Source organism: Stegodyphus dumicola, chromosome 8, assembly GCF_044657685.1.
Source record: "Stegodyphus dumicola isolate Sdum_Otavi_A_Nest chromosome 8, ASM4465768v1".
Taxonomy (NCBI): domain Eukaryota; kingdom Metazoa; phylum Arthropoda; class Arachnida; order Araneae; family Eresidae; genus Stegodyphus; species Stegodyphus dumicola.
Genome location: NC_140775.1, coordinates 39,711,982 through 39,739,657, shown reverse-complemented (window position 1 = coordinate 39,739,657; position 27,676 = coordinate 39,711,982). Strand labels below are relative to the sequence as shown.

The 27,676-nt window shown below is 34.8% G+C and overlaps 1 protein-coding gene across 1 annotated transcript; it reads left to right on the top strand.

Moving 5' to 3' along the window:
* Positions 1–20,892: 20,892 nt before the first annotated feature.
* Positions 20,893–27,434, top strand: LOC146995792 (uncharacterized). Its single transcript, XM_085821750.1, has 2 exons — positions 20,893–22,525; positions 25,228–27,434. The coding sequence occupies exons 1-2, from the start codon at positions 22,436–22,438 to the stop codon at positions 25,483–25,485; spliced, it is 348 nt and encodes a 115-aa protein (XP_085677876.1). The 5' UTR covers positions 20,893–22,435; the 3' UTR covers positions 25,486–27,434.
* The last annotated feature ends 242 nt before the right edge of the window (positions 27,435–27,676 follow it).

Below are 27,676 nucleotides of genomic sequence, written 5' to 3'. Positions count from 1 at the left end.
AGCATTAGTTTTCATATGCAATGAAAAATAACATGGAGATTTATTTATGCTGTCTTCACAGCTTTAATCCACAGTCCTTGATATAAACGTATTCAGAACAGATGAATGACTCTCAAAGTGGGCAGTGTTGTCCATTTGAGGTGTTTAAATTATACAGGGAGGTGTCATGCATCCTGAGGGAGGCAAGTGTGTTTTAAATTTCATGACAGTATCAATATTAGCAATGATTTGATATTAATGTTATTATGAAATTAATACATAATTTATATACGTTGAACGTATTTCATAAGAAATTGAATCATGCTTTCTTCAGATATTATCACCCAACATCATATCCAATCAAATCAAAGTCTATCATAAAACGTGGTTGATGCCCATAATCTGCTCACAAAACAAAGAAGGAAACTGATAAACGTATGATTTATTACCTCTGTAAACAAATCTTTATCATAATATTAATCTTACTAATCTTCCATCAAGGATACACATTTCATTTATTAAGAATTGATATTTATTATTCTTACAGGTCTGACAATATTGTATTTTTTATTGTATATGTGCTATTATTATACATATATGGAATTCTTATTACAAAGAAATTGAAATATTACGTTACTTACTATCCATAGGTAAATTTCATAGAAGAAGTAGCAGTTGTTAAAAAGAAATCGATGTTTTAATATAACGAATTAAATTATGCATCAATTAAATATAATTACACGATGACAGGTGAATTACAAACCTCTCTCTTTTTATACGTGCGCATGTATATTAGAAATAAACAAAATCATTTCGTATAAGACAGCCGAACACCAGCAGTTCGACTTCAATTCTGGATAAAAAAAAAAGATGACTACATGGGCGGTTTCGTGGCTTTCCCTCTGCGTAACGTATATACGCTCCAGCTTCCGTTAGAGAGTAACTCCATGAAAATATCCCTTTCATTAGGCTGCTAACCCTATGCCTTCCCATCATCTATGTAAATTTAAACCAATTCCGCTTACGCTTATGCGACTCTTCATTGAGCCACCGGTTGCTATCACATGCACTCTTGTCTACTTCTCACCACACTGGCAGTGGAGTTTACATTTTATTCTATGTTCATATAAAGGTCCTATAGCATTAAATACTCGTATTTAAATACTCTCTGAGGCCGGTTTAAATTCAGTTGGTTAAATGGCTCCAGTAATACAAAGACCAATATTCAGTAGAATGGTTAGTTTGTTCGTATCTTCTCGGGTTGATTTTTGTACAACTGTTGAGTGATTTCTATACGTTGGTTTCTACACAAGTATTCTGTACAACTACTTGTGCACGTGTCAGAGATTATGACATTCCAGATTCTTGGTTCTTTTATCCATACCCTTATCCAATGCTCTTGCACCAGTACCTATATTTTAAGAGTAAAGTGCGATGAAGTATGAATCTCTAGCTCGCTACTCCATTGCCTATGTTTAAGTTATGCCTCTGTTGAGGCAATACTTAGAGGGATACCAAAATTCCTTTTTCCTGTGTATCATCGCCTACAAATCTGCATCTCATTTCTTCGAGACTGTAAAGTAAATGGAAGATTTTTGACGCCTACATAGCGAGCTAAAGGATCTTTGTTGAAGCGAATAAATCTCACGGTTTTTATAAATTCTTTGCTATTGACTATTCCAGTCTCTTCGAATTTTTCTTCGATATATGTATTTTTTCTCTCTAGCAATATGCATATACATGCAAAACGTGTAGGGCTGTCACAATGAATAAGCAAACGAATAAATTAAATTAAAGAAGGAGATCAAATAATTACTTTGAGACACGTTGATACAGAAGATCCTTCATTTCGCTTTCTCAACGATGATGTGAACAGGACTGTCCCCAGACACAGGTACAAAGATAATTCAATATAAACTGATTCCAGTAAACTACACCTTACTAAAGCTAAGAAATTTTCTATTTCTGATGTTGAATATCTTTTCTTCTAATAATTATAACAGTTATAACAGTGATATCGCCCACTGACTGGTTATACCAACGAAGGCAATCTCAAAACCAGAAAAAAATTTTAAAAAAAGTAGCAGAAAGTACAGAAACATGAATCATTTTAAATCCTTCAGGTGCGACCAACTCTTGCTCCCGCTGTGTTAAGTTGGCAATACTATTTACATAAATAATCCGTTAAAACAGGTGACACAGAGAGCCACCTAGGAATCCAGGTAAGTTGCTCTCACAGGCTTACTAAATAAAAGTGTATTTTGTTTGAATTGTGAATATGTTAATATGTTAATTTGTTTGGATACCAACTCCATTAATCAGATGGCGGAAGGAAGAGTCGAAAATGCTAAAGCCAGGTTTAGGTATATAAACAATACACCTCCCACACCAAAAAAAAAAAAAAAAAAAAAAAAGGAAAAGCTTTAACGTATTTTGATTATTTTCTGGATTACAATAGATTCTGCTTATTTGATTGCGGTTAATGTTATGGTACTGGTTCTATTGATTGGCCGAAGTTGCTCCCGTTTACAAAAACATCACTAGTCTCCAAATAAAAGATGAATTCGCCAAAGTCAAATAATTTTTAAAAATTGTTTGACTTTATTTGGCGACAGAGAAATATTATCAAATGGGGTGTCAAGTCCCCAAACAGCTTTATTTCGATTTCAGTCAACCATCTATAATTAAGTAGAAAAGAAACTTTAATTAGATATAGATTTTAAATAACTCTGTCAATTCTGAGAGCGATCAGACGCCATCAGAAGTCTTTCTTCTTCAGGAGTCATAAAAATTCTGCATTTTTTTTTTTTTTTTTTTTTTTTTTTTTTTACAGGAGAAAAAATGTCCTGAAAACATCTACCACAAGTTAAGGTTGCTTTTTTGCTTAATTTAAAATTTTACATTGTCTTCAAGTGAGGGATGCCTTTCGAATGTTAAGATTACGCGTATTCCGTCAAATAATTTTCAGAAATGTTATGAATAGATCTTAAGTGAAATTTTGATTAAAAATATTATGAAAATCTCGTATTTTTTTTTTTTTTTTAAATTTTTTTTTTTATTTTCCTAATTAAAATGCTGGGAAACTACCTATTTATATGTTTCTTCTAATTATATATTTATATTAAATAAATTTCATCGCTATTTTGAAGGATATTTGTTTCTCATCGTTTAATGATATCATTCTGTTAACGTTATCGAAATAGCCGTAGGCAATTGCGTTCACATCAGACGGCTTCTATTGTACTACAAAATCCTGATGCTCACAGAAGAGCAAGGCAAAATAAAAGGAAAAAAACTAAGCACCAAAAATCGAGTAATATTATGAATGCTAAAGCCTCAAAAATTGCTTTCTATCAGCTGTTCTCGATCGTTATATGACTTTGTTTTTGTAGAATTTTCACCATACAGTAATTAAGCTAACTAAATTATAGAGTCACACAATTTTTGTTTTTACAATCACTTGTAAAGACTTTTTTTTTATTAAAATTTTAGCTTATATAGCAGTGTTGCCATTTTTTTTCGAATTGCTGACTCGAACATTTTTAAATTAATGAAAATTTACGTTATTTTTATTGTTTGTTTGTTTTATTTAGAGTAAGAAGAATATATGTATATATATATATATATATATATAATAATTTATTTCCTAAACAGTATTGATTAATTGATTATATTATCTCCTAAGTTTAATTAAAGTAGAATTATTTTAAAAGTGTGCATCCATACTGGTAAGTTATATTTTGAAAGATGTTTTGAAGTAATTTGAAAGCAAAATGTTAATAATGTTTTAACGGGGACTGGAGTTAAATCATCACGAAGAATAATATTACAATTGTAAAAGTAAAAATTAAAACATGTAATTATTGTCATTGATCGGTATATACGTATATATATTATTATATATAATGTTGTATGATCTTAAATCCATTTAGTGTGAATACAAGTTATAAAATAATTCTACTTTAATTAAACTTAGGAGATAATATAATCAATTAATCAATACTGTTTAGGAAATAAATTATTATTATATATACGCATATATATTAATATATATATATATATATATATATATATATATTATTATTATATTCGCTACCTTTTTTTAGTCCAAAGGTATCTCGTTTTGCGATTTTGCGTCGAATCACTCTGAATGTACGTTTCACTTTTCAAACTGTTGCCACCAAATATTATCGCTCAGTATTATATTTGAAGAAATTAAATAATGAAGAATCTGCATAAATGTATGCATGTTTCTCGGATTGTGATAAAACAACGGTACCTAGAGCCATCCAATTTTGAATGACGTAATCCTACTGCGAATATGGGCATCTGGAAGCCCAAATTTGAAATTTGGAATTTGTTTTAATATCGATTTAATATTTTATAAAACTTTAACGAATTTTTGATTAACAAACTCAAGGATTTTAAAGCGAGCAATGGCAACGTTGTAAAGAAAAAACATTTTTTATCTCCAGCAGAGACTGTGTATCGGAAATGCTAAAGATATGCTCAATTTAAAATTATTTTGCAATACTGAACTGAATTTTATGGTTTAAGTGCGAAGAACATGATATTTAATAAATAAAGGTAACACACAAAATGTTTAATCAATGCTTTGGACGTTATTTAAACTCTGAAGCCTTTCAGATTTTCTTTTTTCAGGTTTTCTTGTTTTTAGTTTTATTAAACTTATTATTTTATTTACCTATTATTTATTACTAATTAATTAACTGCTCTATCTGCTTTTGCTTTATAAAAAATTTCAGCAGCATTCTCTCAGTTAAACAGAAGATTTACACAGAATCAAGACAAAAATTATGAATTTTACCTCTTTAATTATTTAATTTATGCATATATTGAATATAAAATAATGTATATACCTGTGAGTGTCATCTAAAATTTTTAAGGGAGAAAGTCAGCTGGTAGACCGCACATAGATTTATTACAGTTTATGTACAATGGGTGTCTGAGACATTACAGAATTATAGAGGAAAAAGCCATATGCAATCATAACTGATGCTTGCAAGCCTGTTTAAAATCTATAATATTTAGGCCTTCTCATGGCACAATTATTGTCACTAATTAATTGAGTTGTGAGCGAGACTGAATTACCAGAGACTATTTGCACATAATCTGCCACCTTCTCCTTCATAAGCGTCCTTTCGATACACCACTCTGCCTCTCTGGCGCGATTGGCAGTTGTTCCCAGTGGGCGTGGTCTCAGCAAGAAAGTGATGATAGCGCCATCTTTCGGTGGTGATGAGAGGCACTCCACATATATATTCAGAATCTGTTTACTTACTTTAAATATTTACAAGAGAAATTAAAAAAAAACTTACAAACTGAAACTGTCACATTCGCTTCACAATATTTGCAAAATTTTTATGCAAAATTACCTTTTCTGTCACTCTTAGGCTTAGGGTAAGTTTGAGGGCGGGAATTATATTGTTACGAAATGTACAGGCGCGGTAAGATAGCTTCCCCGCAAAGCAGTTTTAGGGTTACCATAAACGAAGGAAGGAGGGCAGGGTTGCCACATTTGGCGAGAAATCGCCCATTTGGCGACCTTTGGTGACAAAATTGGTGATATACTATGGACGGTTGGAGAACCTTCTGGAACGAATTCTTACCAGTTTGGCCCAGAATGTTCTCGAACACAAGCCGAAAGCTATATAAATCCTGCTGGTCCGCAGTCCGTTAGAGTGTGTCTCTCAACGAGAGTGAGTGTGTCTCGTCTAGCGAGTCAATCCCTGCGGAGTCGATCGAGTTGACAGCCGGGCAGCGAGTGCCGAGTGAGTCGTCCAGTCCACTGAAGGAGTCTGTTAGTGTATCGCGGTTAGTGCATCGTCGAGAGAGCGTGTTGAGCTCCGGGAAAGACTGAACCGAGAGTCAGGAGCTGTGCTCTGTGTGTCGTCGAGTGCATCGCGAGTTGTACCGTGGAGAGTCTCGAGAGTACGTGGAGTTCCGAGAACGACCAAGAAGAGTCGGGAGCTGTACTCCGGAAAGCAGAGTCGGGTGCTTCGCAGGAAGCTGTCTCCACCGCTATTGCCTGACAGTGTGAAGGCTGTGTCGCTGATTGTTCCAGCGTGTTTATAGAAGTTCATCGACAGCTGTAAAACGTGTTTTGGAGCTGTCCTGACAATACTGACAAATAAAGTGTGTTTCGAAACTTCATAAAGTGTCGTCGTTATTCACTCCAAATCTACACAAACCCCGTACGAACGTGAAGGAAGGAAATAACGCAACAACTGGTGTCAGAAGAATAGGAAAAACGTAGCAATATTCATTATCTATTGAAATAAAATAATCTCAAATATTTTTGTAAATTCATTTTACTCCATTATAATTTCAGAATTTCTACGAAAACCGGACAAATTAATATTTAAACCGGACCATGAATCTAAAAACTGGCGTAATGGCAACAACAATTGTTTTTACATTTTATTTAGAACTGAATTTTAATTTTTAATTTTAAAAGGCTGTAAATAACTTTAAAATCAAAAACATCAAACAGGTGCGCCAGTGGTGTCAACAAGCGATAACGATATTCAAAACTTATAAATCGATATTTTGCCATCATGGTGATTTACTCCTTTTCAGTGACAGTAGTTCTGCATATAGTATTGCACTGAAATACATACAACATGGCTTCCAATCTTATGTAAAATCAACACGCCATTAATAGTTAACTGCGAAACGTTCAGCAACAATGAAATATTAATAATCTGATAAGACAAGGAACAGTTCGAATGCCTCAAAAATGGAACATTTTGCGTACGTGCAGAGATCAGTTAGCATTCCAGAAATGATACTGTGGCTTTCATTGCCTGTAAATCAACACTATTTACGTATAGATCTCTGTTTTTACTTGTTTACTTTTCTGTCTCAATTTACAAAGAAGAGGACAGAGAACCTACCTTTCATGTAGGAGGGGGATGTTCTGTCCGGGGGTAAAAATGCGTCAACCGAAATCCGCTCTCAAAGAATAACAGAAACAAAAAACAAACAAAAAAAAAAAAAAAAAGGGAAAAAAATAACCTCTCAAAACATCCTCATACCGTGTCAGAGGTTAACAGATAGATCTATTAAAAAAAAGGAGAAAAAAATGTTTCTGATGGGGGAGGGGGGTTCGGTGGCATCGTTGCTGCAGCTGATTTGATATTCAGATCACGGGCTCTGATTTGTGGGGGTCATGTTACGTTTTCTTATCCCTCAAATGCATTTACGTTGGGTTTCCAGAATTTGTGAGTTCTCGCTCAGTTGGAGAACTAATTTAGCGAGACAGAGGAAACAGAAAGAAAATTAAGAATAAGAATATATTGGACATTTTAAGGGCATTTTACTGCAAATTTCAGCCTCAAAGCTAAATTTCAAGAAAATTTATCACTACTCTGAACGAAACACACTGAAGTTTCTGTTCTAAAATTTAGCTTGGTATTCATTTATGACTACTGACTAAGTTCAGTTATATTTCTTTTAATGCTAAATCGCTACTTAATCGCTAAATCTCTAAATTTATTGCTAAATTTAACTATGAATTTCTTTTGATATTAAATTACTACTTCATAGTGTCAATAATGATATCATTTTTATTTAAATTATTATTTAATAAATTGAGTTATGTTTCTTTGGAAGGGCAAATAACTATTAATTAATTCCAGTTAAGCTTTTATTTTGACTTTAAATCACTAATTCAATAATAAACTCATTTTCAATTTCTTTTGATAATAATTCATTACTTATTAAATTCAGTTTCTTTTTTTCATTTGATCACCATTATTCTTATAACTTCAATTATGGGTTTATTTGATATTGAATCACTATTTAGTAAGCTTTTGAGATAAATCCTTATTTGATAAATCCAGCTATGTTTTTTATAAACAATAAATTACTATTTGATAATTTCAGTAATGTTAACTTCAGTAATGTATAACTTCAGTTATGGTCTCATTTGATATTGAATCACTATTAGTAAATATTGTTATGTTCGCTTTTGAGATAAATCTCTATTTGATAAATCCAGCTATGTTTTTTATAAATAAGAAATTACTATTTGATAATTTCAGTCATGTTGTCGATTGACATTAAATCACTGTTTAAGCTATGATATCATAATGGTTAGTTGTGACCACGGCGAAATTTTTCAATGCTGTGATGCGAAAAGCAGCTTTTCGCGGACTTAAAAGAAATGGCATAATCTGGGATTTCCTGCTAGGCGTTATACCTCAGTAGTCTAATGGAAGTTTGAAAATGAAATTAATAATTATTTACAAGTCCTTATTTTCAGATGAAAAGTGTGATATTAGCTAAAAACAGTGAAAAAAACTAAATAAAATTTTAATACAAAGCCAATAAAATTGAGCAAAATAATAAATTTGATAATAAGAATTGGTTTTCGTTACAGAATTTGTTTATCAGAGCATAATAATTAAGAAATTTTCAATATATCATAAAGAAAAATGCAGAAGAGAAGAGAAATATACCAAATGCATTTAAATGCACACACATACACACACACACACACAAAAAAAAAAAAAAAAAAAAAAAAATTCATCGGTTATAATAAGGATAATTTTGAAGAATGTAGGGATAATTTTAAGAAACAATTTTAAAATTTTTAGAAATGATAAAAGCATCATTAATATTTTAAAATTTTTATTCAATAATGAATTTATGAAAATTTATAAAGCAATGCATAATGGTTCAGATATTGAATTAAAGGTCTTTATTTTGCAATTAGTAACATTCATGGCATATAACGCCACAAAATTAACGTAAATCATACATATCAGTGCCATCTTTGCAAAAAGTCTCCAAGTTAACAGGTCCAGCTGGTTGGGGCGCCAAATTTCACCGTTGGTCGCGTAGGTACAGTTACAGTACACTAGCTGTGCAGCTCTGCCCCAGTTTTGATGGAAAGCATATCGAGGAACGGATTCGGGAGTCTTCTATACCTTCTCCACCTCTACCACTAAACCACTCGAGAGGACTTTCGGCTCTGCTGCATTAAAGTTCCCCATGGCGTACAGACAATATACACTTACAAACATCCAAGCCCTTTCCAGAATTCGAAGCCGAATGCAGGGATACGATAGCTCATTAATCTCCATATCAAAGTTTACACCAAGTCCCAGAAACCTGTTATTTTACAGGTGAGTGTGTAGAGATATTAGGCATTTTTGGGGGGGAAGCAGGAGAAGGGAAAAATGAGCAACGCCTTCACCGGGAATCGAACCACGGACCTCTGGCATACGCGCCCAGCATGCAGACCACTACACCACGAAGGCACGCTAAGAAGGCGGGAGAAATACCTTATAAGTGTTATGTCATTCTGATTGGTACAGGAGGATACTGGTGATAGAAAAAAATCCGCCGCGTGTCCCTAGAAAGGGAAATGGAAAAAAAATACGGAAGCCGTAATATCTGACAATTTGAAATTTTATAGGAAAGTTGTGATCAATTCATGTTGTTTTGATATAAAACAGTCATCTCCATAAAATTTGAGCCATCACATGCTGTTCTATAAATTAATCATTTCTATCAGTTTTGGATTACAAATTTTATTTAATGCAACTATATGATCGAGGCATTCTCATTCTTATCTTTGATATTCAAAACCCTCTCGATAAACTTTTTGCATGATAAGAAATCATCATTGTTAAAATAATATCATCCTATAAAACTCAGAAAATGTCAGTTTTTCTTTAAAATATCTAAATTTAATATAGACTATGTATGGAAATTTTTTTTTTTTTTTTTTTTTTTTTTTTGTAACGCATAATTTTAGGCTAGATAATGTTTCACAATATCTTGTTGCTTAAAAAACTGGTAACAAATTATTTAAAATCCATTTTGTTATAAATTTTAGGCAACAGAATATTTCGAAGTAACGAATTGCTTTTTTAAATGAACCTTAGTTCAGCACTTTTAAAAGGAAATTAACATCAGGATGAAGATCTTTTATTCAAATTTAGAATAAGACACATCTTGTGAAAGCCATGTGAATTTCAAGACTCATCTCCGTAATGTAGGAAAGATTTTTCATATGCAAATTGTTGTCACGAAGCACAGAATTCCTTCCATTGCATTTAATACATTAGTTTTGACTTTTCTTACAATTTTGCTTGGACGATTCCTACACTTTAAAAGCAAGATTGAATTCCTGGGTAAAAAAAATTTGAAAAACCAGCTAAAACGTTTCGGTAGTGGCACATGTCTAAGTACCAAGAAAATTTTTAAAGCAAATGGTTTGGGGCACTAAACGTGACATCTTCTTTTTGTCTCGAATACACTTTGCAGAAACAGACACGGACCCTTTACTTAGTCCTGAGTGGGATCAGAAAAATCGACTAAATAAAACTAAATTAAACACTTTGAACTTATTTCTTTCAGCTATAGTTTTGAGATTCCCTAATACCTCCTTTCTACGCAGTACTTTCTACAGTAACAATAAAATTCTAAAATAATTTTTTTTTAAGTTGGGAAATGATAAAAATTAAACTTACATTTAATGTGGGAAAATAAAGATTCTTTTCTCTCCTAAAATGAGCATAGAACTTTCCTAGCCCGCTTCCAGTAAGAGCTGCCTGTGAACTGTAGAAGAGCTACAATTCCGTTTTCTGAAATCGGAGTAAATTCAGTTAGTAAAGTGAATCGGTTCTATTAGTTCTTTGAATCAGTTCCGGAATGGGTTGTCCAGTTCTAGTATTTACCTAGTACATTGCGCATAATCACAGTATTTCTCACCATAACAAACAAGTTCCAAGAATAACCTTTCAATAAAGAGGATCTTTTTTTTACGTACAGCTGGTGTATTTTCATGGCCAATTGTATGTCAACTTTACTTTCCTGGCGAAAGTGAAATGCAGCTGGCAGTCATTATGAAGAGCTTCCAAAGAGAAAGTGTCTTCTAGCGTTTGACTTCTTAACTGAGTTATAACACATTCTGTGATGAAAAGTGTTTCGGTTTGTTCTGCCACTGTTTAAAATTTATTCCATTAATTTTAAAACGACTTTGTGTATTCAGAAGAACTCAGTCATACAATACAATCAAGTCTCGGATCTTAGTCAATCGAAAATCTGCTCGAATAGGAAATGCTCGAAAACTGTGTAAGATAAATCCGGTTGTCAACATCGTGGTTCATTGGATGCAATCAATATTATTACGAAATGCCCAGCCACGGTAGGATAGCTTCTTCGCAAAGCAGGTTTAGAGTTGCCAGAAAATGGCAAGGAAGGTAGAGTTGCCGGATTTGGGCTGAAATCGCCCGTTTGACTACGAAATTGGCGATATGCCATAGACGGATGAAGAACATTCTGGAACGAATTCTTACGGATTTGGCCCAGCATGCTGTCGAAGGCAGGCCAAAAGCTATATAAGGCCTGCATTTACGCGGAGCAGGAGTTTTATCTTGAGTATGTTGAGATCCGTGAGCGATCGACCGAGTCGGAAGCTGTGCTTTAGTGTTTTGCCGTGAACCGTTATAGTCTGATAGCTTGAAGGTTGTGTTGCTGATTGTTTCAGTGTGTTTGTCGTAGTCTTTCGACGACTGTAAACTTGATTTTGGAACTGTCCTGAGTAATACTGGCTAAGTAAATTCTGTTTTGATTCTTCATCAAGTGTTGCCATCAATTATTCCAATCCACGAGGCCGTAGAACGTAATAATATGATAGCCCGTTGCAGGTGATTTTGCTTTCAAATCCAGCTAGATACTATCTCTTTACAAAGGGGTCAAGCAAATCATATTGCTCTTCCTTACCTTTTGGTATCTTTCATCAAATTTTTAATGCAAATTTAAATGATCACCCATTTAACTCGCATAACAAAAATTATAACTGGCAATATTATCATATATCATAACCAGAATGTAAGGATAATAATGATATATTTGTATTTTCAACACAATGATGTAATGAAAGTGAAATGATAACACAGTGATGTAATTTAAGTTAATAAAAGTAAAAATAATGGCACAATGATTAACTCAAGCTAATGAAAGTGAAAATAATAACGTTACAATCTGATATTATAATGGCGTTTAAAAATAATACTGATAGGATACATCATCCATTATTTGCTTATTTAATTTCTATGAGTTATCATTTAAATCAATTTAGGGTTCCCCCTGACTACCGAATTATCGTGATAATTATTGTACAGATAATCGGGAAGTAATAATAATCCAAGAATATCTCTGCTAAATTGTAATTAATGCACTTAAAAAAATGGAGACAACATAGTTTTAAATGAGCAACATAGAATGGGACTTAGCTAACGTAATAAAAAATATGCATCAATTTGTAGTTATTCTTCTTTATAAAGTTTAAGGCTGTATTTCTTCTTCTAAAATGGTTAAGACAGATGAATGCTAGGAATTCTATCCACGTTTGATCCAAAGCGAACGAGCTGGCTGCATACTTAGCTCTCATGCTTTTCCCCATGTGTAACGTGAATATGAGCTAGTTTTCTCCAGATAGTCCTTCACGAAGTCATTCCGCTCCTAGGTAGAAAGCCTTTGTGTGCTTTGCCATATTCATATAATTAACCTACGTTAAATGTTTTTTAGGGACCATGACAAACTTTGTTCAAAACTAGGGTGACATCCACTTCAAACCACAGTAGGCCAAACTTAAAGTAATCACTTTTATCTAAGGCTGTTTTGGTAACATTTATAAGGTATTTTCTCCCTCCTTCCAGTATGCTTTCGTGGTTTAGCCGTTAGCACATTCGGCGCGTATTCGAAAGGTCCAGGTTCGAGTCGCGGCGAGAACATTCCTCATTTTTCACGTCTCCGGTATCAAAATAACCTAATGTCTTTACAGTGGCGCCCAATCTAAAAGGTGGTGGATGATGATTCTTCACCACCAGGATTTGACGACTGGGCCAAAGAAAGTCTATTCTTTGACTATACATATTCTTTGACTGGGCCCCCTAATCCCCAGTCGCCCCTTAAAAGGGGGAGTATATAAGGTATTTTCTCTCTCTTTCCAATATACCTTCGTGGTGTAACGGTTAGCACACTCGGTGCGTATTCGAGAGGTCCAGGTTCGTATAAGGAAGTCAAGTACAATTTTTTCTGATATGAAAATTTTAATTTTATTCTAAGGTTTAACCATGGTATTCACCTCACTAGATATAGTGAATCTCCGTCAAAATATCACGAATTTTGCTTCAAAAATCCTGAATTATAAAATATCCGAAATGTTACTTTGTTTTTAAAGTAATAGTGGGAACGAATAGGGAAAAATTCAGCTATTTTGTTATTGTGATGAATTCTTATTTAAAACATTAAGTATATGTATATTTTTTAATCCGCTATTTAATCCTCTGCAATGTAGTAAATAGCTGAAATCTAAATGTCAGTCGTTTTCCCAACCTGATGAGTCCCATTCAAGTGACATCCTAGAGTGATGAAATCTATACTTGGTTCCTTTAAATGAGAATTGCAGAAAGATTTATTATTGTAGAAAATTTATTATGGTTTAATAAAAGAATACGTTGATTTAACATGACTTAAATCATGTAAGCATCATTTTCTTCGCCATATGCAGTTCAATAGCAAAATGACAAAAATTTTCAAAGCAGCGCAGCAGTATGCGTTAAGAATTCCCGATGCTGCGTTTAAGTATTGGCAGACTTCCCCCCCCCCCGTCTTTTCTCAGTTCATCATATCAGTGTTTAGTTTTCTTCCTAAGATGGCTTTACAAAACTTATTTTTCTCTCTTTTTGTTGTTAACCTTTTGTGTGTCTACTTTAGTTATTAAATATCACGTTCTTGACGCTTACGCCACATAAAATTCGATTCAACAGCAAAATCACAGGATATTTAAAAATAGTACATGTTTAGAATTTTCGATGTTCCGAGAATTTCGGAAAATGTTTTATTCTGTGCAGTGTTGCCACTGCTTGCTTTGAAATCGTTGAGTTTGTTAATCAAAAATTCGTTAAAGTTTTACAAAATATGAAATAGATAATAAAAAGAATTCGAAATCCAAAATTTCGGGCTTCTAGGTGCCTATATTTGGGTGGAGGACTACGTTATTCAAAATTTGATGGTTCTAGGTTATAAGATATTTTCCCGCCTTCTTAGCGAGCCTTCGTGGTGTAGTGGTCTGCACGCTCAGCGCGTAATTTAGAGGTCAGCATTTCGATTCCCGGCAAAGGCGTTGCTGATTCTTCATCTTGCCTGCTTCAAAAAATTCTAATGTCTCTACAAGGTAAACGTTGTTTTCTTCACAGTGCGAGAAACATACATATGTTCGTGCAGGTTCTTCATCATTTAATTCCTCTAAATATATTTCTAATAATAATATTTCTTTAAATACAGGGCGATAATATCTAGTGGCAAGAATTTGAAAAGTTTCAACGCAAGGACGTTAGAATAAATGGAGTAAGTCTTCTCCGTATGCATCATGCAATGAAAATGAAGCCATGTTGTCTATATGTTAGATATACACCAGTGAACGCTTATAAGTCTCCCGTTCTAATTTTGGTACTAATTGATTTTCCAGTTAGTATATAGGTTATTTGCAACGACTGCAAATAACGGTTTGAAATTTAATAAAATTTAGGTACATAAAAATGTGTAAATGATACTATAAGATCTTAATAAGTATATTTATGATAAAACCTTTAAGATCAATGGAAGTTTCAATGGTATTTTATGCAAATTATTCCTAACGACACTTTTCTGAGCCTGCGGATGTTGATATTTGCTTTCAAAGTAGTTGTAATTTATTTAACAATATTTTCCGAAGTCTTATCCGTACGCTATATGGCGGCCATGATAAGTCGCGACGTCACCTTGTTGACATTTTCCTGGCTTCTTTGTGACATCATGCTTATTCCATCTAATCTAGCCTCCTAGATTTTACGATAATTCTAATCCATAATCCTAATTTTCGCATTTCAGGTCATACCGTCAAAAGTGCTTTTATTTTGACATTACCGGTTGACTGAGGGCCGGTTACAAGACATTTTACTGTACCATTTTGCAACACTCTTTAACCGCTCGACCACCGATGAGGCCAAATGTCTATTTAAAGAAGTAAAAGGTACATTTCCGTCTGTTTCCGGAAACTCTTCATCACCGAAGTTGATGCCATTTTATATTGTATGCATAATTAATTAAATCTAAGATCGCAGAAATTTATCGCCAATGTTCAGAACACTGGGTATATGATCACGAGAGTATTGAGCAACGGAGTCGGAGCTAGTCTTTTTGCTGCGCGCTGCATTTTTTACATTTCCTAAATCGTGCCGTCCATTTTCTCCCTAAATTTAAAATTATTCCACCTCTAAAATCTGCCGCCCGTTACGGCCGCATGGGTTTCATCGACTCTGGCTCCAATCTTGAATGATCCCCAGGCCTAAATCTGACATCGCTTAACTTTTAATTATTATAATGTACTCTTGATTACTGTAGTGTACAGATGCATATTTTGTGCCTTTTTGCAGATACGTAATCTTGCATCATGTTGGAAATATATGGAATTGCCTTATTATTAGCACCGAAGTTTGTAAGTCTCGAAACTAAGTTTTTGTCCGTATCACTTTTATATCCGAATCACTTTTCAAATTATTGCCACCGAATATTATTGTCGTGTATTATTTAAAAAAAAGTCTGATGTGGATACTACATGACTTCCTGTAAGGTCTATTAAATTATATACATTTTTTTGCTAAAAGTCGTCCAAATGGATTCGGAAGCGATCAAAATGGATATATTCATTAAAAATGATAATCTAAAATTTTCGCGATGACAACTTTTCCTTTACTTTATACAAGGAAGTAAAAATTAAATAATGAAGAATCTCTCTCTGTGTATGTATGCATGTTCTTCGCACTGCAGGAAAATGACGGCACCTAGAACCACCGAATTTTTAAGATATTTATTCCACCACTCGAACATGCATATGTGTACCTCGAATTCTGAATTTTGAATTTCTTTTTGATTTATTTCATATTTGTACGAATTTGACAAATTTTTGTTTAACAAACTCAGCGATTTGAAAGCGTGAAGTAGCAACACTACTCGAAATTAAACATTTTTATGTCCAGCGCATCGGACTGTTGTCATCCAGCAAGATGTAAAATATTTATCTTTAAATTTTAATCCACATATTCGTCTCGAAAGCAACGTGTTGGCACTGCCTAAAACAGAAGGAGCGTGCTGCCACTCTGTAAAGCGGAAGATATTTAACTGTCAAATTTAATCTCTCTCTCAATGAGTAGCAAACCAAGTAGTTGAAAAGGACTAAACGCAGCTCTTAAAAATATTTTTTTCTATTTTTTAACCGGATTGATCTACATAAAAATGCTTTTAAACCATGTTATGTCTAATTAAAAATATTAAATATTTTTATGAAATGACACTAGCTAGACTCATTAAAATCGTTATGTACATTTTTCGTTCTTATAACGAAACTTTTTCGTTCTTTAGACGTCTTTTAGACGGCTGGCCTCTAGAGGGAATAGTTTTAGATACGTGCACTTAATTTGAATATGCTCTTAGAATTTAAATGTTATTGTAAATTAGTTCGCAGCAATAATTAATAGGGGGACCAGAAAGTAATGTCGTTTCTGCGCATGTCGACAACAACATGCTAAGGGCAGAAGTGGAAGCAAATCCATGTCAAACACTCTTAATCAACCTTGGTCGACCATCCAAGAACATTTAAAGCAGAATGGAAGAATAAGCAAAGGAGGTGTTTAAGTCGCCTAATAATCTGTCCGAAAAGAACAAAGCCAACCTATCCATCACGTGCAACGTATTGCTTCAACGGTACCATACAAACCGTTTTTTAATCGTTTGATTAGTAGAGACAAAAAAATAAGTCCTTTATGATAATTAAAACGCAAAAGGCAGTTTTAATAGGGTTTACAAAGGGTTTACATTCCGAAAAGGCGCTTCTGGGTGTTTGATGGAGTATTCGCGGAATTGTTCATTTTAAATTGCTGAAACCTGGACAAACTGTTAATGCAGACCTTTATTGTGAACAATTGGATGGAGTGAACCAATCTTTAATCTAAAAATATCAATTGTCAACAGAAAAGGCGTCATTCTGCAACACGACAATGCAAGACCGCACTGTGCAAGACGAACACTGGAAAAAATGAATGAATTGGGGTGGGAGGTACTGCCATACTCGGCCGATATCGCAGCATTGGATTTCCATTTATTCGGATCCCTACAACATTTTCTTAGTGGCAAAAAATTTGGATGATGTCCAAAATGTCCTCTCGAGATATTTTACTCAAAAACTAATTGATAAAGAACCTTAACGAATCTTCTGGTGCGAAGTTAATGTCTGAATCTTTTCAGATTTTCTTTGTTTCTTTTATTTTGATAAAACTTTTCTTAACTCCTCCCCATATGTTAAGGAAGCTTTTCCATGATCTATGATATAAACTGTGATCTTATAACAAACAGTAATTACAGAACAGGTTTTCTCCTCTTTATGAAAGTATGGTCATTTTTCAAAGCAAGTTACGTTTAAAAGCAAAGTAAAGCTACAGAAAATAAAAGTGAAAGGGACTTTCTCTGAAATAACTCTGATTTTTTTTCCGCCTGTGTCCTGAGCAGTTCTTTTTCTAGACGCACCTGGAACTCTATTATTTTTGGCGGAGAGTATAACTATTCTTTATTAAACTGCCTAAGTTGAAAAGAAAAAAAAAAAAAAAAAGAAAGAAAAAAAAGGGGGGGACCGCCAAAGGCAATTCATATCTGTAAACATTCGTTACGTAAATAATTAACTATCTACACATTACTATGCATTCTCGTCGTCAATAATAACCCATAAAGGTGAGAATTTGTGCACCGTGTTTTGAATATCTCTTTTGGCGGCCGAACGATGATGAGCGGTCGCCACGGAAGCCCCTTGCAGCACGATGAATAAATTCATACTCTAATGGCTATGTCCGTTTGATCCGAAATTAAAGCAAACATGGAGAGCCGCGAATTCGTGTCGTCTATGAGTATGTAAAAAATGATGCGACCTGCCAACGGGTTGAGTGATGGAGATATCAAATCGAGATGGGGGGGCCGGGCCCCACATGGCGCCGATTTCGTAAGGGCCCCCCCGTTCCTTCATCTCCGCCCCAACAGCCCTATCATTAGGCGGCGCCCTAGATTACTACCTACACCGCATGCCAATTACATTCGAGGTACATAAGAAAGGTTACTGGAATTTGGCTACTTATCGCTCATCTGCTCTGTCTAAAGAAAAACAGACACTTTAATAGAAGCATAGCAAGCTTACTTGACGTCCTGTCGATAAATTTATAAAATAATTTAAATTATTATCAAACAGGGTTGTCCAGGTTTGATGATGGGGTCCCTACGACCCGAACTTTTTGGCATTTTTTCCCTGTCGTAAAGTAAAAATTTTCTAGTGACTATATATAAGAAGTAAAAATAGTACAGCTTCGGTTATAATGGCAATTTGGCAATTAAAATATCGCCTCTGGTACGCGCACCGTTGCCAGTGTAAATATTTTGCATCTAGAGCTAACTAAGTACTTTAAGTATTGTCTAGATGTTTTCCTCCCACAACTATAGCATGTGGCCAAATGAATTTAGTTATTTTATTCTTTCATTCAGATATTTTTCTCCAGAATTTATAACATATCGCCTAGAAGATTCAGATATTTTTATTTCATTTTTTTAATTTTTTATTTCAATTAACGGTCGTAACAATGGTCGCGTAATTGGGAGTAGTCGCTTGCGATTATTTTGTACTGCACATTAAATTAACTTCATTTCTAAAATTCCTGAACGAAACTGTGTGTTTAGAGATAAATTAGAAAAGGACTTTCCGTATTTGAGAACTATTTGTGATCGTATTGACAAAAAGAAATATGAACTGTAGCTTAGAGAATTTTTAAAGAAATTTCGCACTAGTGATAAATACTGATAACTCCTTAATAATACGATTAACAACTTCTTTAAATTTTCAATCATAGGTACTTATCCTAGTAAGTTTCATTCTCTGTTAAGTATTTTCTCAAAATTTTCACGATTTGAGCAAAGAAATGTTCCGGTTTATGGTGAGTCTAAGCATGGAGAGAATTTTCTGATTACACATTTGCTGAAATCTGATAAAATTGTGGTTTTTATAAAATAAGAGTGGTTCTGAAAAAAAGAAAGGGCAATTTTCCCAGATGGGCTATATTAATTTCGTTTTGGCATTTTGCGTTGGTTCACTATAAATAGCGTTTCACTTTCAAATTGTTGCGACCGAATATTAGAGCTCTGCATTATATTTAAAAAAATTAAATAATGAAGAATCTGCATGAATGCATGTATGCTTCTCGTATTGTGAAAAAAAAAAAAAAAAAAAAAAAAAAAAACGCTACCTAGAGACATCAAATTTTGAATAACGCAGTTATCCACTCGAATATGAGCCTCTGGAAGCCCAAATTTGGAATTTGTTTTATTACCTATTTCACATTTTATAAAATTGTAACGAATTTTTGATTAACAAACTCAATGATTTCGAAGTGAGCAATGGCAACACTGTACAGGTGGAAAAAAAAAATTTTTTTTTAAATCTCCGGAGTGCAAGACTCTGTATCAGAATTTCTAAAGATATATTCAGATATGCTCTTTTTAAATTGTTTTGTTTTGTGATACTGCTGTTGAATTGAATTTTATGGTTTGAGTGCAAAAATTATGATACTTAATAAGTAAAGATAACACACAAAACGTTAAAAAGACGCCCCTTTGGGCGTATTATTTTTTTATTTTTTAACTTGGAGGCACATTTTGACCGCCGGAAATTGCGCACATAAATTGCATTTGCTTTCAAAGGCGTGTAAAGGGTAAAAATCGCCATTATGAAAAAAAAAAAAAAAAAAAAAGGGAAATATAAAGAAAAAGGAAATAAATAAGGGTTATAAAATAGAATCTTTGTTTGACATTGGTGATATAGAATGAGTTTATGACCCAGCAAGTTTGACAAAGGCGTGAATTCGTCCATTTTCTTAGAACAGCAAAAGAATATTCTGCGGAAGCTTTAGAACACGATACAAAATAAATTAAATAAATAAATGAACTTGCAGTCTGTAAATTCAGATTACAGTTTAGCACTTCAGAGCAGATTTTACAGCTAAATAAAAGTAAAAAAATCCGAAAGCTTTCTAATTTTATATTACGCCTAAAAGGGCATTATCTAACGCTTCGTGTGTTTCTTTTATTTATTAAATATCATATTATTTGCACTTAAACCAGATAAAATTCAATTCAACAGCAGTATCATAAAATATTTAAAAATAGTATATCTTTAGAATTTCCGATGCACAGTCCCGCGCGCTGGATATAAAAACTGCTATGTTTCGTAGAGCGTTGCTATTGCTCGCTTTGAAATCATTGAGTTCGTTAATTAAAAATTCGTTAAAGTTTTACAAAATATGAAATAGATAATAAAACAAACTCGAAATCTGAAAAATCCGAAAGATTTTATATTACACCCAAATGGGCGTCTTTTTCATTTACAGACACATACACGTTTCGAGAGCATTTGGGCTAACGCCACTTTGGGCTAAGAATATCTAAAAATAGCATATATTTAGAATTTCCCATAGACGTTCTCGAGCTCTGGAGATAAAAATGTTTTATTCCCTACAGAGTTGCCACTGCTCGCTTTGAAACTTTTAAGTTTGTTTGTAAGGATTATGTTAATTTTATTAACAGTTAAATTTTAAGTTCCTTTCCTGTCAAATTCTTAACTTCAACTTACTACTTCCGGCCAGAAACTAGTTTTGGAATTTGCTGAATATTTAATGAGAAGGAGCGGTATTTAAACCACGAAGTTACTTACCGAGACAGAAAGAGAAACAGAGTTTCTGAACTACGCGCGTCTGCCTTTTTGGCCGCTCTCTCTCTCAAAGCTGTTATACGCTCGGCCGTACTCAGGCCCTTGCTAAGCTTCGTAGTAAAATAGGTTAAGGGGCCAACTCTCATTGTACCTTGATAGCTGTGGCTATACTTACTTAGTTAATCTTAGTTTTAGTTTAATTCTTAGTCTTTTAAGTTCAAGTCCAAAGTGCGGACTTTATTTGTTCACTCCCAGGCGGAGTTTTGTGAAATCTTATAGAAATAATAAAGGGTTATTTACCCTTCTCTCTTGTTGTTTCCTGTCTTCGAACTCTAGCGATTATTCACTTATCAGTTCCTAGGTTCCTCACTTCCAACATTGACTTAGAATTTCAAGTGAAGGACCTTACAATTGGCGCCCGAAAAATTGGCGCCGTTGACCCCTCCGACCTTTCAGGTCCCTACAACATCCACGAATCCAGTAGAAGAGTTTAGATTCCTCGTGGAAACGCTGCATGCAGCCATGAAACCCACAGCCACTTTCGATGGCAAGGGCTCAGTCCTGACATTTTTGGAGCAACTAGACCTACATTTTACTTTACACCCTGTGAATCAGCTACAAAAAGTGATCATCGCTACGACAGCCTTAAAAGGTCAATCCCTTAGCTGGCAGAAGAGTATAGGAAAGTTCTTGTTGGGGGACCCAGGATCTGAATCATATAACTGAAATTTCAAATCTGCATTAATAAAAAAAAGCATTTTCAGTGGTTAAAGATCGTGCGAAGCTTGAATCAGAACTGTATAGTAAATACCAAGGCGGTTTCGAGGATTTGACAGAGTTCATTTTAAGAAAAGTACATATTTTTAATTTATTATACGGGAAAAAGCCAGATAAAGAAATTATCGAACTAATTCTACCGCGTCTTCTACCGTAAGCGCAAGATTTTCTCGAAGTGCGTAATCCGCAAACGTTGGAAATTCTGTTCCAGCTTGCAATGAAATTTCAAAGTAGAAGAAACGCAGAGAAAGCGCGTGCAAGTCCGTTTGGCCAGTACTCAAGATTTACTTCCCAAAAGAAACCACAAGTTCAATAGAAGGCATATCGGCAGACGGGAAAAAGTGAAAAGTTTAATAGCAAGAGCGCAGATAAATCTAAGGGCGGTGGATATAAAAATCAGCGAAAAGAGGCGGCAGGTAACCAGACTTTAAACGCAAACCGGTGATCGAGAAGGGGCAACGGTCACCGAGTAGGACAGAAGACCCCTCAGAAATTTACTTAAATACAGTCGTAGTACAAAATCTTGCTATGCCAGAGATACAGATTTTGGTAAATAATGTGCCAACCACTGCACTTCTGGACACAGGGGCACAATGTTCATTCCTATCGGAAAATTTTTTCAAAAAACATTTTCGTCGTTACAGACTGTTTAAAGCCACGGGACAGAAAGTAATTGCCGCCCAAAGCAAGCAGTGCGTATGTTTGTGAAAAACCGCACTGCATGTTCAGATTAAAAACGAGGTCCTAAAAATTAATTTTTTAGTCGCGAAAAATTTACTCACATTAGTGATATTGGGGATCGATTTTTTACGCGCATCCGGCGCAAATCTTAATTTTCAGAATTCTACGTTTCAGGTGCACATGGACCCGGTACAAGAAGGTGAAGGTTCCATGCCGGAATTGAATCTGGATCATTTGAAGTTAGAAGAGAAAAAGAAGATTGAAGAATTGGTAAGAAAATTTAATTCTTTGTTTAACGAAAAACCTGGGTTTTGTCAGGTAGTTAGTCATTCCATAGACACTGGGAATGCCCCTCCAGTCCGGTCAGAACCTTACCGATACGATAAAGTAAAAGAAGAAATTTTGGAAACCCATATAAAAACTATGTTAAAGAATAAAATAATTGTACCAAGCACGAGCCCTTACGCAAGTCCGGTGGTCCTTTGTAGAAAAAAGAACGGGCTACCGCCTGAACACCCGGACGCGTATAGGTTTGCAGTTGATTATCGTAAGCTAAACAGTATAACAAAATATCCCACATATCCCCTACCAATAATTGATGAAATCATCAGAAACATTCGCTCGACTAAATTTATGACAACCCTAGACCTCACTTCGGGTTACTTTCAAATAGCCGTGAAGCCGGAGGATGTCCAGAAGACCGCGTTTATAACAAAGTCAGGCGTCTATGCCTTTTTAAGAATGCCCTTTGGTTTGAGCGGAGCGCCAGCTACGTTCCAAAAAGCTATGGACATAGTCTTAAAGCCAGTTTTAGGTAAAAGCACAGTAATTTATCTTGACGATATCATAGTTACCAGCGAAACATTAGAAGAACATTTGAAACATTTGGAAGATTTTGCCTTACTTAACGAGGCCGGTTTCAAAATAAATGCAAGAAAATGCAAGTTTGCGGCGAAGGAATTACGATACCTCGGGTACAAAATCTCGAATAAGGGAATAGAGACTGATGATTCAAAAATTAAGTCAATTAAATGTTATCCTCCCCCAAATACGGCTAAGAAATTGTCTTCGCTTTGGGGCTTATGTTCCTATTATAGAATGTTTATAAAAGACTTCGCGAAAATAGTTGAGCCTCTTCTAGTACTAAAAAGAAAGAAAAGTAGATTTTCTTGGACAGCCGAAGCGAACACCGCGTTTGAACAATTAAAGAATGCCCTAATCAATGCCCCAGTCCTTAAATTCCCAGAAGGCGAGCAAGGTCTAGAAATTTCAGCGGATGCATCCGGTTATGCAGTTGGAGCGGTGCTCTCCCAAAATGGGCAACCTATAGCTTTCTTTTCGAAAACCTTGGATGCTACGCAAAGGAACTATTCCGCTATTGAGCGAGAAACGCTCGCTGTGTTATTAGCAGTTCAGAAGTTTCGGGTCTACTTCGGAAGTTCACCGATAACGGTCTACTCAGATCATGCGGCAGTGGGTCGCTTGTATTCAGGAAAAAATTTATCGCCTCGCTTGATACGTTGGACTTTAAAATTACAAGAGTTCAACCTAATTATAAAACATACTCCGGGAAAGGAAAACTTGGTCGCCGATGCCCTTTCGCGAATAAAAATTGATGAAGAGGGAAACACTATCAAGTGTGCCATGCTCACCTCAAAAATTATTGAGTCCCGTGAAACGATAATCGAAGAATTAAAAAAGGATACAGAGTTTAAAGACATTTACGCATACTTGGAAGACCCTGAAAAATTTGAACATATAGATTTAACAGCTATCCGCAATAGGGCACAGCATTATGAAATAATCGACAAATTGTTATTTTACACAAAAGTAACTAATGAAAATCAGGAATACCGACCAGTAATCCCAGAGAGTCTACGTTTAAGTATTTTGGAGGAGTTACACGATCTACCTTCTGCAGCACATTTCGAAATACGAAAAACACTAAAGAGGGTACGCGAAGCGGTTTATTTTCCGCAATTACAGAAAGTTGTTACGGCGTATGTTAAGTCGTGCCATATGTGCCAATTAATAAACAATGTTAATTACAGCCCGGCCGGGTATTTAAAAAACATAAAGACCACTTTTCCAAACGAAATAGTTGGAATAGGTTTGCTAGGACCCTACCCTAGGACAAAAATAAATAAAAACAGATATCTTTTAACAATCGTTGACCATTTTTCAAAATGGGTAGAAATAGTCCCTCTTAAACGAGCTTCAGCTAAAATAGTCGCAGATTCTTTCTTAAATAAATATATATTAAGACACGGGGCCCCACTAAAAGTACGATCGTAATATCAGATAACGGAAAACAGTTTGTTAGTAGTATATTTAAAAATTTGTGCACAGAAGTTGGCATACGCCATCTAAAAATGGTACCATATAGACCGCAGTCGAATATAGCGGAACGCGTAAATAAGAATATTGTAAAAATTATCAGAGGATATGTGAAAAACTTTCATGACCGCTGGGACAGCTGTGTCAATGAGTTAGGTTTTGCCTTGGGAACCGCAAAGCACGATACTACGCAGAAAACCCCCGCGGAGTTTTTAGGAAGAAAAATCATAACGCCGTTGGATAAGCTATTCTTTGTACAACAGCGACAAGAAGAATTTAAGTTAAAAGACGTTCAAAAAATTATTGACGAAGCTATTAAAAGTTCTGATATAGCAAGACAAAAACAAGATTTATTATGATAGAAATAGAAGGGAATTTGAATATACAGTGGGACAAAAAGTGCTGAAGTTGAAATATCCGTTATCGTAGGCACCAGAAAACAGAGTGGCGAAGTTTGAGCCCAGGTTTGAAGGGCCGTACGTGGTGGAAAGAATAAGAGAAGCCACGTTTTATTTAAAGGCCGAAAATGGCCAACAACTGGGGGCAAATATCGATCAGTTAAAACCTTTTAAATCGATCAGTTAAAACTCTTTTAAAGCCGCACTGACTTTAAAATATTGCAGGATTTATTACAGGATTCTGGAAGTAAGGAGAGAAGCCCGCCAGCTCAGGAGTACAGCTCGAGTTCCCCAACACAAAAAAGAAAGCAGAGCCAACAAACTTCGACCGGGGAAACCCATACCACTAAGGCTACAAGCGCACAAAAAAGGAGGAAATTAGCACCGACAGATCAACGAGTCAGAACCCAGGATGCTGCAAAAACTCAAGTGCCATCGACCACACGAGGAAGGCCTGCTGACAAGGTTCCAAGAAAGGAGAAAATTCAACGATGAATTAAAAGTAGACGTAAACCACAGTTTCCAACATCAACAACTACAAGGCAGACCCAAGGAGGACCAGCGTGGAGACCGAAAAGCTAGAAAAGACCTGTAGACACAACCGTACCGGAGCAACAAGTTAGAAGGGCCAAGAGAAGATTCAAAGACCCTGAAGGACGGAGAGCCCCACCGGAGTCAAAAAGGAAATTGGCATTCCAGAATCCACAACCTGCCCGGAAGAGTCCCCGATTCCTACATAAAGGACAGAAAAGAAAAGCACTGGAACTGAATGGAGCGGAACATCGAACATCGAGAAGAGTGGAGGTTATCAGGTTTTCTACATTTGATCAATTCTGTAAAGACAGGATGCAGGAGTACAGAAAAAGATAAGTGAAAATTTCTTTGCTAATTTTTCTTTTGAAGTTCAAATTATATCATATTGTTATAAGTTGCTAAAGCTGTTTAGAAAATTTAAATCGCAGATAGCGATATTTTGTAAATGTTCGTAAGCATAGATTTTTATGTTAGTAATTTAGCGAGAAGCTACTAGCGTTAAATACTTTTTGTTAAGAACTCGCAAGTTGCGAGAAGTAAGTTCTGAATAAGTTTAGTCGGAAGACTATTGGAATACTATAATATGTTAACGTAAAGTTAAAATTTCGTGTAAATTTTGGTAAAGTGTAATTAAGCAACTATGACTGTTGATGTAAAATGTATTCAAAAGTAATGTGTAAATATTTAAATGTTCATGTTCATGTAGAAATGTTTGATCTTTGTGTGGAAATATCGTAAAGATTAAAAGGACATAGAAAATAAATTTTTATTTCTGTGTATGGGAGTACGGAAGAATGCAATATTGATATATATGTGTTTAATGTTAGGCTCTCCAGTTAACACGTTTAAAAGTAAAATATAAGCTTTTGCTTACTACAATAGGAAACAGTTTTCGTGTAGGGAGTCTTGGCAGGTCTAGTGTGTCAAATTTTAACAAAATTAGGTGTTGTGTAGCGGTAGTTTGTTCGCGGAAACACAACATAGAAGACCATAAGTACATTTTGCTGGAGAGTATGGGTGAAATAAATCTGTAGATGAATGAAAGTGCATAAGGGCCAAATAATGAATTAAAAGCGTAAAGCTAGGATTTAAAGTCAAGTTTTGTAAAAATGCATTACTAATGACATTTCCTTCCAGATATGGAAGGATCAAGACCTGAAATAAGTCTAGCTGAATAAAGAGTATGTAGGAAGAAGATGTATGTCAAGATATAATGTCCAGAAAGAATTCATTGTAAATTTTTATTTTTCCTAGCTTTAGTCTAGCTTTTAGAATTGTTGTAAAGTTGGCCCTAGAAACGAAACTTTAAAGTCATTTAGTTAATGTAAAAGTTGGAAGAGTGTAATTAATGTAAGTTTCAGACTGTAAAGTCTTAAACAAGGTCGTTTTGAAACCTTATTTTTCGAGTATTTAAAGTCTGGTCGGAAGCTATGTAAGGATTATGTTAATTTTATTAACAGTTAAATTTTAAGTTCCTTTCCTGTCAAATTCTTAACTTAAACTTACTACTTCCGGCCAGAACGTAGTTTTGGAATTTGCTGAATATTTAATGAGAAGAAGCGGTATTTAAACCACGAAGTTACTTACCGAGACAGAGAGAGAAACAGAGTTTCTGAACTACGCGCGTCTGCCTTTTTGGTCGCTCTCTCTCTCAAAGTTGTTATACGCTCGGCCGTACTCAGGCCCTTGCTAAGCTTCGTAGTAAAATAGGTTAAGGGGCCAACTCTCATTGTACCTTAATAGCTGTGGCTATACTTAGTTAATCTTAGTTTTAGTTTAATTCTTAGTCTTTTAAGTTCAAGTCAAGTGCGGACTTTATTTGTTCACTCCCAGGCGGAGTTTTGTGAAATCTTATAGAAATAATAAAGGGTTATTTACCCTTCTCTCTTGTTGTTTCCTGTCTTCGAACTCTAGCGATTATTCGCTTATCAGTTCCTAGGTTCCTCACTTCCAACATTAACTTAGAATTTCAAGTGAGGGACCTTACATGTTAATCAAAATGTTTTTAAAGTTTTACAAAATATAAAACAGACAATAAAACAAATTCCAGATTCCAAACTCGAGCTTTCAGGTGTCCATGTTAGGGTGGAGGACTATGCTATTAAAAATTTGACTCTAGGTACCGTTGTTTTCTTACAGTGCGAGAAAAATA